The sequence below is a fragment of the Rhinatrema bivittatum genome, chromosome 10, assembly GCF_901001135.1.
Source record: "Rhinatrema bivittatum chromosome 10, aRhiBiv1.1, whole genome shotgun sequence".
NCBI classification, from domain to species: Eukaryota; Metazoa; Chordata; class Amphibia; order Gymnophiona; family Rhinatrematidae; genus Rhinatrema; species Rhinatrema bivittatum.
The window spans coordinates 71,964,080-71,976,726 of record NC_042624.1 but is presented as its reverse complement, the minus strand read 5'-3'; the positions used below and the strand labels follow the sequence as shown (position 1 = coordinate 71,976,726).

The following is a 12,647-nucleotide window of genomic DNA, read 5'->3' as shown; positions in this document are numbered from 1 at the left end:
TTGTGAGGGTAGCCAAGTTGACAGGAAGAGGCAGCCTCCCAGCCTTCACCGGCCTAAGCCGGACCAAGCCACGCGCCCCTTACGGAGCGCGCGGCTTAGGCAGTGCGCCGCCACGGCGGGGCGCCATCTATGCTGCGATCTTATAGGGCAGACGCTCTCCTCACGTCACTCAGTCCCGCCCCTTCACCGTGTGTCCGCCAGGTCTCTCAAGCTACACCGGGGTGTCAAGCGGGGATAGTCCGGAGAAAAAAGTTCTCAACGAGTGCAGGTACACTTGGAGCCTCTCACTTCTCCTTCCTCAGGCTCCCCAAGTTCTGGAAACTTTGACAAAAGTATTCCGTGATTGGGCTCCATCTTGTGATGTCACCCATATGTGAGGACTGCCATCCTGCTTGTCTTGTGAGAAAGCATGTTCTGCTAGTAACATTTTTACTGGGTGATGAGCCTTCTTGAAAATTCAGACAGTGCTGACATGTTTTGCCTAGTACTGTATGCATTGGAACCAGCCTTGAAAGTGCTGGAACCCTCTAGTCTCAGCTGGGAGTACAGAGGGGCAGATCTCTGTGCTGAGGCCCTGCTCAGCTCCTGTGGACAGCATTTTTTCCTGACCTCTTCAGGTTCTAAATAGTGAAAAGTGTTTAGCTAGTTTCTACTGTTTAATCCTTGTTGTTTTTAACTGTTTCTGTTTGCAGTTTAAATCTTTTATTCATTCACTGTTCCCACTTTTTGATGTTAAACTTATTAGTTTGTTAGCTCTGCCTGTCTTGGACTGATTAAGATCCTGGTAATGTATGTATTTGGTCTGTGGGTGTTTTTCTAGGAATCATGTAATCTTGGGTTGTGTGGAGTCTGTGTCCCTAGAAACCACCAGAGAACCTGGGCAGTGTTTGGCAGGACCCTCTATGTGGCCACAGGGTTACTCTGAGTGGGTATTAGGGATGGTGCTGAGGCCTTAAGTGACACCTCCCAACACACACATACACCTCTTCCCCCAGCATGCCACACACATCTACACTACCTCCCTCTCTCTCTGCAGGGATAGATGATGAAGGGTGGTGCCAAAAGCCACCTTCCAAGCCACTATCTCCCACACTTATTAATGCACATACACACAGGGCCGGTGCAAGCACTAGGTAGATTAGGTGACCGAGTAGGGCGCCACCGGTCGGGGGTAGCATCAGCATGGTTTCTCCCTCTTCCCGCCCATGTGGCTGGAAGAGAACGTGCCATGGCATGGTCCCACACGGGTGGGAAGAAGAAGAGCGCTTCCTCGCCTCAAGAAGATGCAGTACTGGCCAGGGCTGTGCTGCAATGAAGAGCAGAAAGAGCAGCAGCAGCTGAGCTGCGTGGCCCCGCCCACTCAGGAAGCTGTAACGTCAGCCCTGGTCCCTGCTTGGCTGTAGGAAGCTGCGCAGGAGGCAGAGAAGAGTCAGTCCCCGCAGGCCTGAAGAAAAAGGAAGAGCTCAGTTGGGCTGCGGGGACTGAAGGTCGAGGCTGTTGCTGTTGGCCTTGTGCTGCTAGGGGAGGGGAACTAAATGAGAGCAAGTTCATGTGTGTGTATATGAGAGGATATGTGTTTGTGCATGTGTATGAGAGGACATATCCATGTGTGTGCATGTATATGAGAGAGGTCATGTCTGTGTGTGTGCATGTGTGAAAGAGAGAATAAAGTTTTTATGAGCAACATCCTCTCTCCTCTCCCCTGCTAATCCACAACAATCTCAGGGCATCTGGAATTCAAAAGATCCCAGGTATGGACAGCAGGGGAGTTTTTTTTAATCTTTATTAATTTTAATTATTGGGTGCTCTCGCCGGGGGGGCAGCAGGCTGTAAGTTTTGCCTAGTGCGCCTAATAACCTTGCACCGGCCCTGCGTACGTACCAGCCACAGCCACACCCCAAAAAAGCAAACGTCCCACAATGCCTCATACAAAAAACCCTGCCACACACAGCCCCCTCATGGAAACACCGACATCAACCCCTACCTATCCAAACACACATACACAGAAACCTCTCACTTATCCACATGCTAACTTTGCAACCATGGAGCCTACCTATACACACGGCCAAAACATACATTCACTTCACAGCTCCTTTCTCAATCCCCAGACACATAATCACCTACCTACCCATGCCCCCCACACCCATCCTTCCACACAGCCCTACATCATCTATATACCTACACCATCATCACCCATCCAAACAGACCCCAACTACGTCCCATGTCACCTCCCGTTATCACCATAAACCCACTCCACACCCATGCACACTCCTCCTCCAAATCTTTGGTGGAAAGCATTCCTGAAGCCATGCCTTTGCATGCATTCCCCCTACTCATAATTTTTTTTGGCACAACCATTTTCCTCCCTTTCATGCTTCCATCTCAACTGGAACTAGCCTCTGCTCAGCCAGGGTGACACAAGCCTTCACTTTTAGCTACCCAGAATGTTTCCCCATTTTCAGTCCCCTCCTCTCTAGTCTAGCCATTGCAATGATGTTCCTTAGCAGGGGCCACATACTGTGGCTATCTCCAGCATCCAATTCTCATGCACCCTGACTCTGTCCAGTTCGTACTGAGGTTCATCAATGACTGGGACATGCTTGCCAACTCCTTCCTCTGAATGTCTTTGAATGCTACCTTTGCAGCTGGGTTTAGGAATGTAATCCCAGATCTCCTTCATGGCAACATATTGTGCTTCCACTGAGTCATCAGGCTGGGCCTAAATCAACATTTTTTTTTTTTTTTTTGCATTTGACTCTGGAACATACGTTTGTATTTCTTAGCATAATGTCGTGTGTATTTATGGGTAGCAATCATTAATAACTAGAAGTCACTGGCAGAAATGCAAGTACTCACATAGCTGGATCGGTCTAGCAGGTTACATAGGGGGCAAAGAGGCCAAATATTTAGGGAAAGGCCATGCTAACATTGTTGGCTATTTGAAGGTCCATATTCAAAAGCATTTAGCCGGCTAACTCAGAAGTTAACCAGCTAAATTAATATTTGGGTACACATCTGGCTAAATTCTAGCCGCCTGATAAGTTAGGTGGTTAGGATTTAGCCGGCTAAGTTAGGGGTGTTTTGAGGGCATAACTGTGAAGAGTTGTTAACCCTCTATGTTAACTGGTTAACTCCGATATTCAGACTTAGCTGGATGACTTAGGCCTGGATTTTCCATTCTTGCAGAGAATGGAGAATCCAGCAGTAAAGGGGGGGGGGGGAGGGGGCGGGCCTGCGAAAGCCGGCAGCGATTGCACCACCGCGGCGTTATCGCTGCTGGCTTTCGCACCCAATAGCGCCACAGTGAAAGGTGGTGCAATTGGGCGCGCTACTGGCGGTGATAACATGGCTTATCTTATCGCCGCCAACGAAGATACCGCCACGTCAGCCTCCTTGCCGCCCCAACTCCGCCCCCCCACTTGCTATCGCGTACGATACGGATAGAAAATGACCCCCTTAGATGGCTATTTGGTTGGGCTAAAGAGCTGTTCTATACCCCCAGATTAGCTGGATACGTTTATCCGGCTAACTTTTCTAGCCGGACTGTGCCTGAATATGTACCTCTTAGATTATTACAGAGCTCTGTGGTTAGAACTGAGAAATATGGACTGCAGGAAGGAAGGAAGAGGGGGATCTTCTATGCTCAGACCCCCAGGATGGTGGCATACCTTGGATGAGGACACAAAAAAAAATATTTGCAGATAAATAAACAAAAGTGAATGATCACACTCTGTGCCTGGCAGCCGGGATATATCCTTGACAATGCTGACAGAATAACTGGGGAGATTAAATGGACCAGTATCTACTATGTTACGAAATATTGATTTAGCTGATCTCTAATGATAAGGAAAACATGCCAGCAACACTTACTCACTGTCTGCATCCAAGCTATAAAACTCATGCAGAAGTCCAAAGGTCTCCTTATCCCTTCTGCCCTGTTACTCATTTTTTATACCCCTAAACGTTTTTCTCCGTTAAGCTCTTTTACACAGTTTCCTCAATCAATGGGATGAAGTTTTATTCGTTTTTCCAACAAGACAAAACGTCACGTCAGTAAATGCAAGTGTGTTTTCAAGTAAGATTTACACCCTGACTGTAAAAAAAAGAAGGTGGTTGGAAAGTTCGTCGGGTCCTCGCATCTTTGCTAATAGTCACTTCAATGATACTTTTTAAAAATCGAATTATTTTACTGCATTAAGAAAATTACCAAAAAGAGTACTATTAGACTGAAAAGAGACCAAGGATTATAATTGGGATGCTAATTAATAGCTATTTCCTGCACATATAACCGGATCCATTGTTTTCATGCTCCATCTTAGATGTTATAGTGCATAGATAGAGGTCTTGATTGGGAGAAGTATACTCATGATTGGCTAGGATTGAAAGTGCTGCTGAAGTAGCACTCACACACACCCCCGGGCCAGAGGACGAGCCTCGTGCTGCTCTGGCTAAGCAGGCAGCAGCAATGGAAAGAACTCTTGAGGGATCCCCAGTCCGTACATGACTATTTTATGTGGATCGATTTTCAAAATGTTAGCAACAGAATAAAGTCTGTGGGTACCTTCAAACCTGTTTTTTTGTGCAGGTGCTCTGTGAATGGAAAATAGGATTTTAAAATACAATCCTTGCATGTCATCTTCCTCTCCCAATCTGAACGTTTACATTCAATGCAGCTAAAAATGCGTGCGCTGCGGAACAACAGGCATGCTTTTAGCCATGCTTTCATGCAACCACTTATGTGGCTATAACGCTTTCCACCCATGTAAATGGTTTTGGAGTTGCCCTCCCTGAAATGAATTAGATCTGATGAAGGAGGAATGTCTTTTGGGAGATCACCTAAAGATCTTGATTCTGCTTTCTTTTGAACTGTACCAAAAGCTGACAGGATGGCTAAGTCGTTTAACAGAATAGTCTCCCCATTTAACTAGATCAGATATGCACAACTTGTGTTCATTTAAGGCACAATCCTAGAGCCTAGGGCTAATGGAACAGAGCCACTACCATGGCAGTTGTGGAGTCCATCTTGCCACCATTAAAAGAAGACCCCCAAGACACACCTTGTGCCATTTTGACCTCTCGGTGCATTCTCTAGCTGGGAATTTCGAATCCAGGTACCTCTGTATAGCAACGTACAGCACTGCTACTGAGCCACCAGCCAGGTTATAGGCATACGCAATGTAGATGACTGGCTCCAGAGCCAAATTATCATAGGTGCCTGGAGTGTTGCCTGCCTTGCTCCAGATCTGCTTCTGGCTGCTTTTCTTGTAGAACGGCCGGCCTGGCAGCAGCAGTAAATTCACTGCGTGCACTCTCAGGCCCAGCAGTACTGTGCCCCTCGCGTGAGTTTCCATGGTAATGGGAAACCTGTGCAAGAGGAGAGGGAGAGGTTGCTGTAAGGCATGTTAGCGTATGAAGGTCCCAGGCCCCTGCTGAGGGGTGGTGCTCTGAGCGGTGAGGGCGAGCTGGGTCCCCCAAGCCTCCAATGACCTCTTAGAAACACAGAAATCGGCTATATGGTCTTTTTCTGCTTCCTATCTATTTTGCCCATTCACACCACAGATTCAGTTTTACAATCTCTACTACTCCCTCAGAGACCCTAAGTTCATCCAATGCTTTTTTTGGACTCAGATAACTGTCCTGTTCTCCAGAGTGAGGCTGTTCCCCCCATGACCCTTCATTCTAGAGCAGGACTTCCCCAACTATTAGCCAACGTGACCTCCTTTTACTGCTTGAAATTCACACGATCTCAGAGGACGACTAAAAGAAATGAACAGGGCGGGCTGTGGTCCCTCTCCAATAATCACTCCTCAGGGATGGTTTTTTCCAGAGGGTACATGCTGGCACTGAGTACTGGCATCTTCTTCTTCTACCTGTTTGATTTGCCCTGTAGTCCCTCAGAAATAACTTGCATCCTGCACTTTTTTCCCCAGAAAGATAGCACTGCCCATTCTCACACTCCCTGCGCGCCAGCTGATTTCCTTTCAACCTCCTCGCCCCCCAGAGGACCTCCTCTCTTAACCTCCTCCCCCAAAGTGGGCCCCCCTTTCTCACTTTCAGCCCTTTTCACATCCCTCCCGGTGATCCCCTCTCACCCCTCAAGCCCTTCTTAGAACTCCCAACTGTCACCCCCCCTCCACCCCAGCTTATCCCCTCTTATGCTCCACTTACATCTCCCCGTTGATCTTTTGTCGTTCCCCACCCTCATCCAATCCCTCTTCACCTTATGCAACCCTCAAACCCCTCCTGCATCTTATCCCTCCCTTCAAACAGCCCCCCTTCTCCAAACATCCCCCTGGCCAGGATCAGCAGCAACATTTTCCTTTGGGTCCTGGGCCAAAGGTGGTAAACAATTGGTGGGAAGAAAGGACAGACAACATTTTTTATCTTGGGTAGGTTCAGTAGTGGGTGCACAAAGAAGAGCGGTGGCAAATCTTCCACGCCCACTAGCTTTCCTCATCGCTGGTCCCAAAGCAAGTGGCAGCAGCATTGCTAATGAAATTCAGCTTGGGACCTGTGGGCTAGTGGAAGGTCACAGGCCCCGATGCTTCCTCATGCAGGGCTTATGCAAGGGCAGTGCCACTGCAAGGCTCACAGGCCCCATGCTGACTTCCACTACTAATGCTGCTGGCACCTGAAGAGTGCTGACATTTGAGGCACTGAAGATTTGTTGTCCCCATTTGGGGTTCACAGTTTCCATTGAGAGGCCCACCTATGCATGAAAATCTTGGAGGTATTTCTATCATATCTCTCCTACCCCACCTTTCCTCTAGGGTACATGCCGTATGTGTAGATCTTTGTCTGTGCCCATATGTTTAGTAGCCATCCTCTGGACTGACTCCTCTAGTTTATATCCTTTTGAAGGTTTGGCCTCCCGAAGTGTACACACTATTCCAAGTGAGGTCTCATTGCTTCTGCTGACCATTTCCTCTGCCTATGCAGCCAAGCATATTTCTGGCTTTTGCTGTTGCTTTAGTTAGCCACCTGTTTGCCCATCTTAAGATCATCAGAAACGATTACCCCCAGATCCTACTCTTCTTTTATGCTTAGAAGAATTTCGCTCCCTAGACTATGCTGCTCCCTTGGGTTTTTGCAGCCCAAACGCATGACTGAATTTTTTAGCATTAAATCTTAACTGCCAGACCGTTGACCATTCCTGGAACTTCATTAGATCCCTCATGTTTTCCACACCTTCCTGTTTGTCTACCCCATTACATGTTTTGGTGGTATCCACAAAAAGACAAAACTGTCCCCTCAATCCTTCCTCAAGTAACTCATGAAAAATGTCCCCTCCTCTAGTTGCTTATGGGCTCCCCCTTTACAAATCAACCCTTGCGGCCAATCTATATCATTTTATAACCTTAGGAAAAAACCAAAACAAACTCAAGCAAATCTGCCCCCCCCTTACCCAAAATACAAAAAAGCAAAGTGTAAGTATCATACATTAAGGCAATAGTTCTCAACCTTTTCACCATCATGTCACACCTGATGGACAACGCTCACATCTGACACACTGCTCATTATAATCCATGGCAGAAATTTAAAAAAAAAAAAAAAAAAAAAAGGCCTTCTCTCTGAAGAGAAATTACATATAGTAAACTTCCCATACCAGAACAGCACCAACTTCCAGCACTCAAACAGTAACCACCTTACCTAAGAAAAGGCAACACTGAAAATATTACACCAGGCCTTAAAACTCCTATTAGAAAAGCGAAGCCAGGCTGCTATAGAGCCCTAAAGAGAAACTACATGCAGCAGAATACCTCACCTCAGTCACAGGAGCAGACCCTCATCTAACAAAGTATAAAGAGACCATAAAGCATAACTAGAAAAGAAACATGCAGACCAAAACTGAACTGGAAATCCGCAACAAGCCAGGGTCTCTGTATGCAGTGCAACAAAGGAAAAAGAGAAACATCACCAGTCCTCATATAACAAATCAAGAAATATAAAATCAATAGCAGTAACACCATACTAATAAAAAGAATAGATTATTTCAAAAGAGCTAATCAAGGGAATATCCAATAATTAAAACTCATATCAAAAATTTCCAGACACAAATAAAATAGTTCAAAACAGATACAAAGACCCAGTAATTAAAAATAATGAATAAAAAATGCTCTGCTTTCCATACCTGATAACATTTGATTTCCAGATGCACTGAAATTGTTGTGAATTGTATGTGTGTGTGTGTGGGGGGCGTGCTTGCAACTTTCTCCTCTCTGTCAGTCACACACAAGCTCTCTCTCCCACACAGGTTCTCAATGACACACAGATACACATGCTCTGACTTACATAGGCTTTCAATCACTCATTTACACACATGCTCTCTGTCTTTCTCACACACACAGGCTTTCAATCACACACTTACATACATGCTGTCTCTCTTTATTTCATTTATACAGAGGCTCTCAATCACACACAGGCTATTTCTCACTCCTACACACAGGCTCTTAATCATACATACACATGCTTTCAATCACACACTCATATACATTCTGTCTTTCTCTTACACACAGATTCTCAAACACACACTTTCATAAATGCTGTTTCTCTCACAAAGGATCTGTCATGCACATATATGCTCTCTTTAACATGAATAGGTTCTCAATTACACACTTACATACATGTGCGCTCTCTCTCTCACATACATGCTCTCAATCACAGTTAGACACACGTTCTCACTCACACAGGGTCTCAAACACACCTGCTCTCTCACTTTCTCTCTCTCTCCTCCCACTGAAGTACAACCGGCGGCAACAGCAGTCTCTTCCTCTTCCATCCCTCGTGGTCTCGAGAAAGGCGTCCTGTCAGCCGTGGGGACTGACATTGCTCCTCTTTTTGCTCTGGGCCACGCTGCTGTTCTCCTTCGGGCTGATGCGCGCACATGTAACGTAGCATGGTCTTCTCTTCCCATGTGAGCGGCTGCCGCACAGCACTTCCTCCTGCGGGCCAAAGGGGTGGGAAAAAGAGACCACGCTGCTAGTGCCAGTGACTAAGTTCTGCTGCGTTCCGCCCAGGCTATCAGCATTTCAACCCCAGGCGGAGGAAGCGTTTGCATCTCGCTGGGGCAGGTGGAGCAGCTGGGCGACTGGGAAATGGCAACACACCAGTTGAGAACCACTACATTAAGGTACTCTTCCTTTTTTAAAATGTTCTAACACTTGGCTTTCCCTATCCCTCCTTACCAACTCTTCAGTTACTCTCTTCGTTCGATCATACTTTTTTCTCATCCTTATTACACACATACAGTTCTTCTCCAGTGCTCTTTTACAGAGGGTTATTAGTACCATTAGTACCAATTTCTCTCATACTTAAACTGGGCCCGCTTCCCTTTCATACCCAGAAGGCAATGCCCTCAAAGCAATCACGTGATGAAACATAAGTCTATATTCTTGATCCTGATGTTGCTATTTCTGATTTCAGGATGCATCTTTTATTCTTGCTGTCCCTCAGCATTTGGGGTGTTGTAGCCCAGCCAAACCCTGATATCTGCTTGATTACAACAAAGCCTAAGGATATTCCTCTGAACCCCATGTGCTTTTTCCGGAAACTGGAAAAGAAACCACAAGAGACAGATGGGGAAGAGCAAGAGAAGATCCCGTGGTCTGTTAACCCCCGTGTCTGGGAGCTGTGCAAGGCCAATTCCCGGTTTGCTATGGATTTCTACAAGTTTGTGGCAGACTCCAAACACAACACTGACAACATCTTCATGTCGCCTCTCAGCATCTCCCAGGCCTTCAGCATGACCAAGCTGGGTGCCTGTGAAAATACCCTGAAGGAAATCATGGAGGTAAGGCAAAAGTCAGAGGCTGGAACTAATACTACTATGAAAAATGAATTTAGACAAGGGGGCCTGGGTTACACAGCTATCCTCCTGTACGTCACTAATTCAAATCCATGTAAGGCTGTAGTATCCAAAGGTCATTGCTAACAGAAAGCTGTCTGATTTCCTCTTTTAAACGAATTGGTAGTCTGGGGTGCCCACATCACTATAAACCAGTACCATTACCATTATTGTCCGTCTCAGCATAGATAGTTAAATAGGTATGGATACTGATTTAGCTTTTCAAATTCTGAGGCAGTTCTTCAGAACAGAGATGAGCTGGGAATCTTTTGTTATCACTGCTCAAGCCATATTTGTTCTATGGGGAAAAGGAGGCCTTCAGGTTCCCTTACTGTTGATATAGTACTTTTCATGAGCACTTACACTAAAAAATTATTTTTTAAAGAATTTCAACAAACACAACAGTAATGAAGCAGGACATCGGCTTACTCTCCACTTCCAAATCTACATGAATTAGCCCAACTTTATCTGCCGGTTATAAATTTTCGCTGACAAAGAGCCATCAGCAAATATTGTTGAGATATTTTGCAATGAAAATTTATTCTACAGCAAATGCATGGCTTTGCTTCTAAAACTGTCCATTGTGTGTCTGAATTTTCACTGTTACCTTTTAACTCTGATTCATTTTGTGTAGCTCTTGCTTCTTTCTCTGAAACTCCTCCATATCCTCTTGCAGCATTCTGTATGCTGATGGTGCCTTCTAAATGTTGTTGGGGGATCATTCTGAAAATCGTTTGCATGTCCGCAGTTACCTTTTTTTTTGTATCCGAAGACCTTCAAGCTAATTTTAGAAACTACAGGCAGAGTCTCCCTTTTGATAACTGTAGCTGCATGGTCATGGGCACAAATGCTCCCATGGATGTTTTACAACTGAATTTTGTGTTGGGCGGGGTCAGGCAGTGAGATCAGATCTCCATACATACTTTGCCATCTCCCATCCTCTTCCTGCCCTTGGGATGGCCCTTAATCCCACCGCTAAATCTTAGCCGTCCCATGAAACTCAGTGGCCAGCTACAGCTGCTGAAGGGGGGTGATAATTTTCATCCCTTTGTAAATTAATTTAGTAATATTAGTCATACTTTCAAAATGAAGGTTTTCTTGCAGCCGGGAAGAGAAGCGCAGAATTAATTGAAGTGTGTTCAAACGATCAGGTATTTAGTTTGTTTGTGAAAGGTCCAGCACCATGAAAAACACCACAGGGAATCTCATCAAAATCACTCATTTTCAATGCTTGGCTTTTGCTTCGGGGAGGCTAGTGGAGCTCAGAAATGATGATAAGCTGGCTCATGGAGGGGAGGGTCCTCTACGGCAAAGGATCTTTGTTTTTTTGGGGGGTTTTTTAATGGACACTCGGACCAAAAAAGTTGATGACCCGTGATGCATATAAAAATCAGGATGCACTCTCTCTTTTCGGTCTTTGTCCTCATTTTGTGATAAATTAAAACAACCATGATGATTGTGTAAATATTCAGTACTGTGGTACCCTATTAATGAGTGCAAAGTTGTAGAGGAATTTTTTAAATCATTTTTGTTAGCAGTATGGTAATTTGTGACTATTAGGAAGAGTGTCCTTGAGAAATCAGGGGGAAAAATGGCTGAGTCAATGGTAGGTTGAAAAGTCCTTAAGATTTGTATGGAGCATCCAAGCACCTACACTAAAAGGCAATGAGGATAAAATATGTAAAAAAAAAAATATTTATGACATGACATGTAATCCTATTTCCCCCATTTTCTTGTTGGCAGGTCTTTTACTTTGATACCGTGTCAGCGAAGGCTTCAGACCAAATACACTTCTTCTTTGGCAAACTGTACTGCCGGATGTACAGGAAAGTCAATGGGTCGGAATTAGTGTCAGCCAATCGCCTTTTTGGAGAGAAGTCTCTCAGCTTCAATGAGACCTACCAGAACATCAGTAAGATTGTGTATGGAGCCAGTCTTAAGCCCCTGAACTTCAAAGTGAGTCACATCATTTGAGGCTTTATCTTGCAGAATCTATTTAGTTGGGGGGTTTTGGTTGATCTGATTCCTTAGATATTTCTCTACTGTGTAAAAAAAAAAAAAAAGACATCCAATGCGTGAAACATTTTCTAGAAATTCTCTGGGACCATGGACATACACACACTGTTTCTGCAATTAAAACTGTACTGCTGTGTTGAATCATGCATGTTTGTTCCTTTAGGTCACTAACACTTCACTTGCTACAGTATCATTTAATAGGTGAAGTACAGTGGTATTTCTGCACATCAGGAGTGGTAAATCTGCCTGCATTGCGGTGACAGTAAATGATCCCTCAACAATGCATACGCTCCAGAGCTGGGAGAGGAGCTGCTTTCCATCTAACATGGCCATTTTGTCTCTCGTTTTCTAGTATTTTTTTTTAATACTCCATACAATGATCATTCCAACACCTTCACTTTTTAAATCACAGAAAGAAACTGCTACAGGTTCAGAAACATTTTTAAAAGAAATGAGAGTATGATAATGGTGCAAAACTTATATGACTAAGCCAAGTGCTGCTTCAAAATCTCCCAATGTTTTATGTCAGCACTTATATGGTACCCCCACCGGAGGACTGTACAAGAGATTGCATTCAAATACAATGAATCCCTGTCTCAAATAGCTTACAATCTAAACAGTGCCCTGAGGTAACAGGGAGACGTCAGCGGCAGAGATGGGATTAGAATTTGGGCTGTTGAATTGATGATTTGACCCTCTGATGAGATGCTGGGAAGGAACAGGAGATACCAGAGCAGGCCACTCGGAGCTTAGTTAATGGTTTCACGAGGCCTCTGTTTTTAACTTC

The 12,647-nt window shown here is 45.1% G+C and overlaps 1 protein-coding gene across 1 annotated transcript in view; it reads left to right on the top strand.

Annotated features, from left to right (window-relative positions):
• Positions 1 to 12,647, top strand: part of SERPINC1 (serpin family C member 1) — a 30,888-nt gene that overhangs the window by 9,499 nt on the left and 8,742 nt on the right. Inside the window, exons 2-3 of the mRNA XM_029618816.1 lie at positions 9,424 to 9,790; positions 11,588 to 11,800. Of these exons, the coding sequence (XP_029474676.1) occupies positions 9,424 to 9,790; positions 11,588 to 11,800 (580 nt within the window). The remainder of the gene's footprint in view (positions 1 to 9,423; positions 9,791 to 11,587; positions 11,801 to 12,647) is intronic.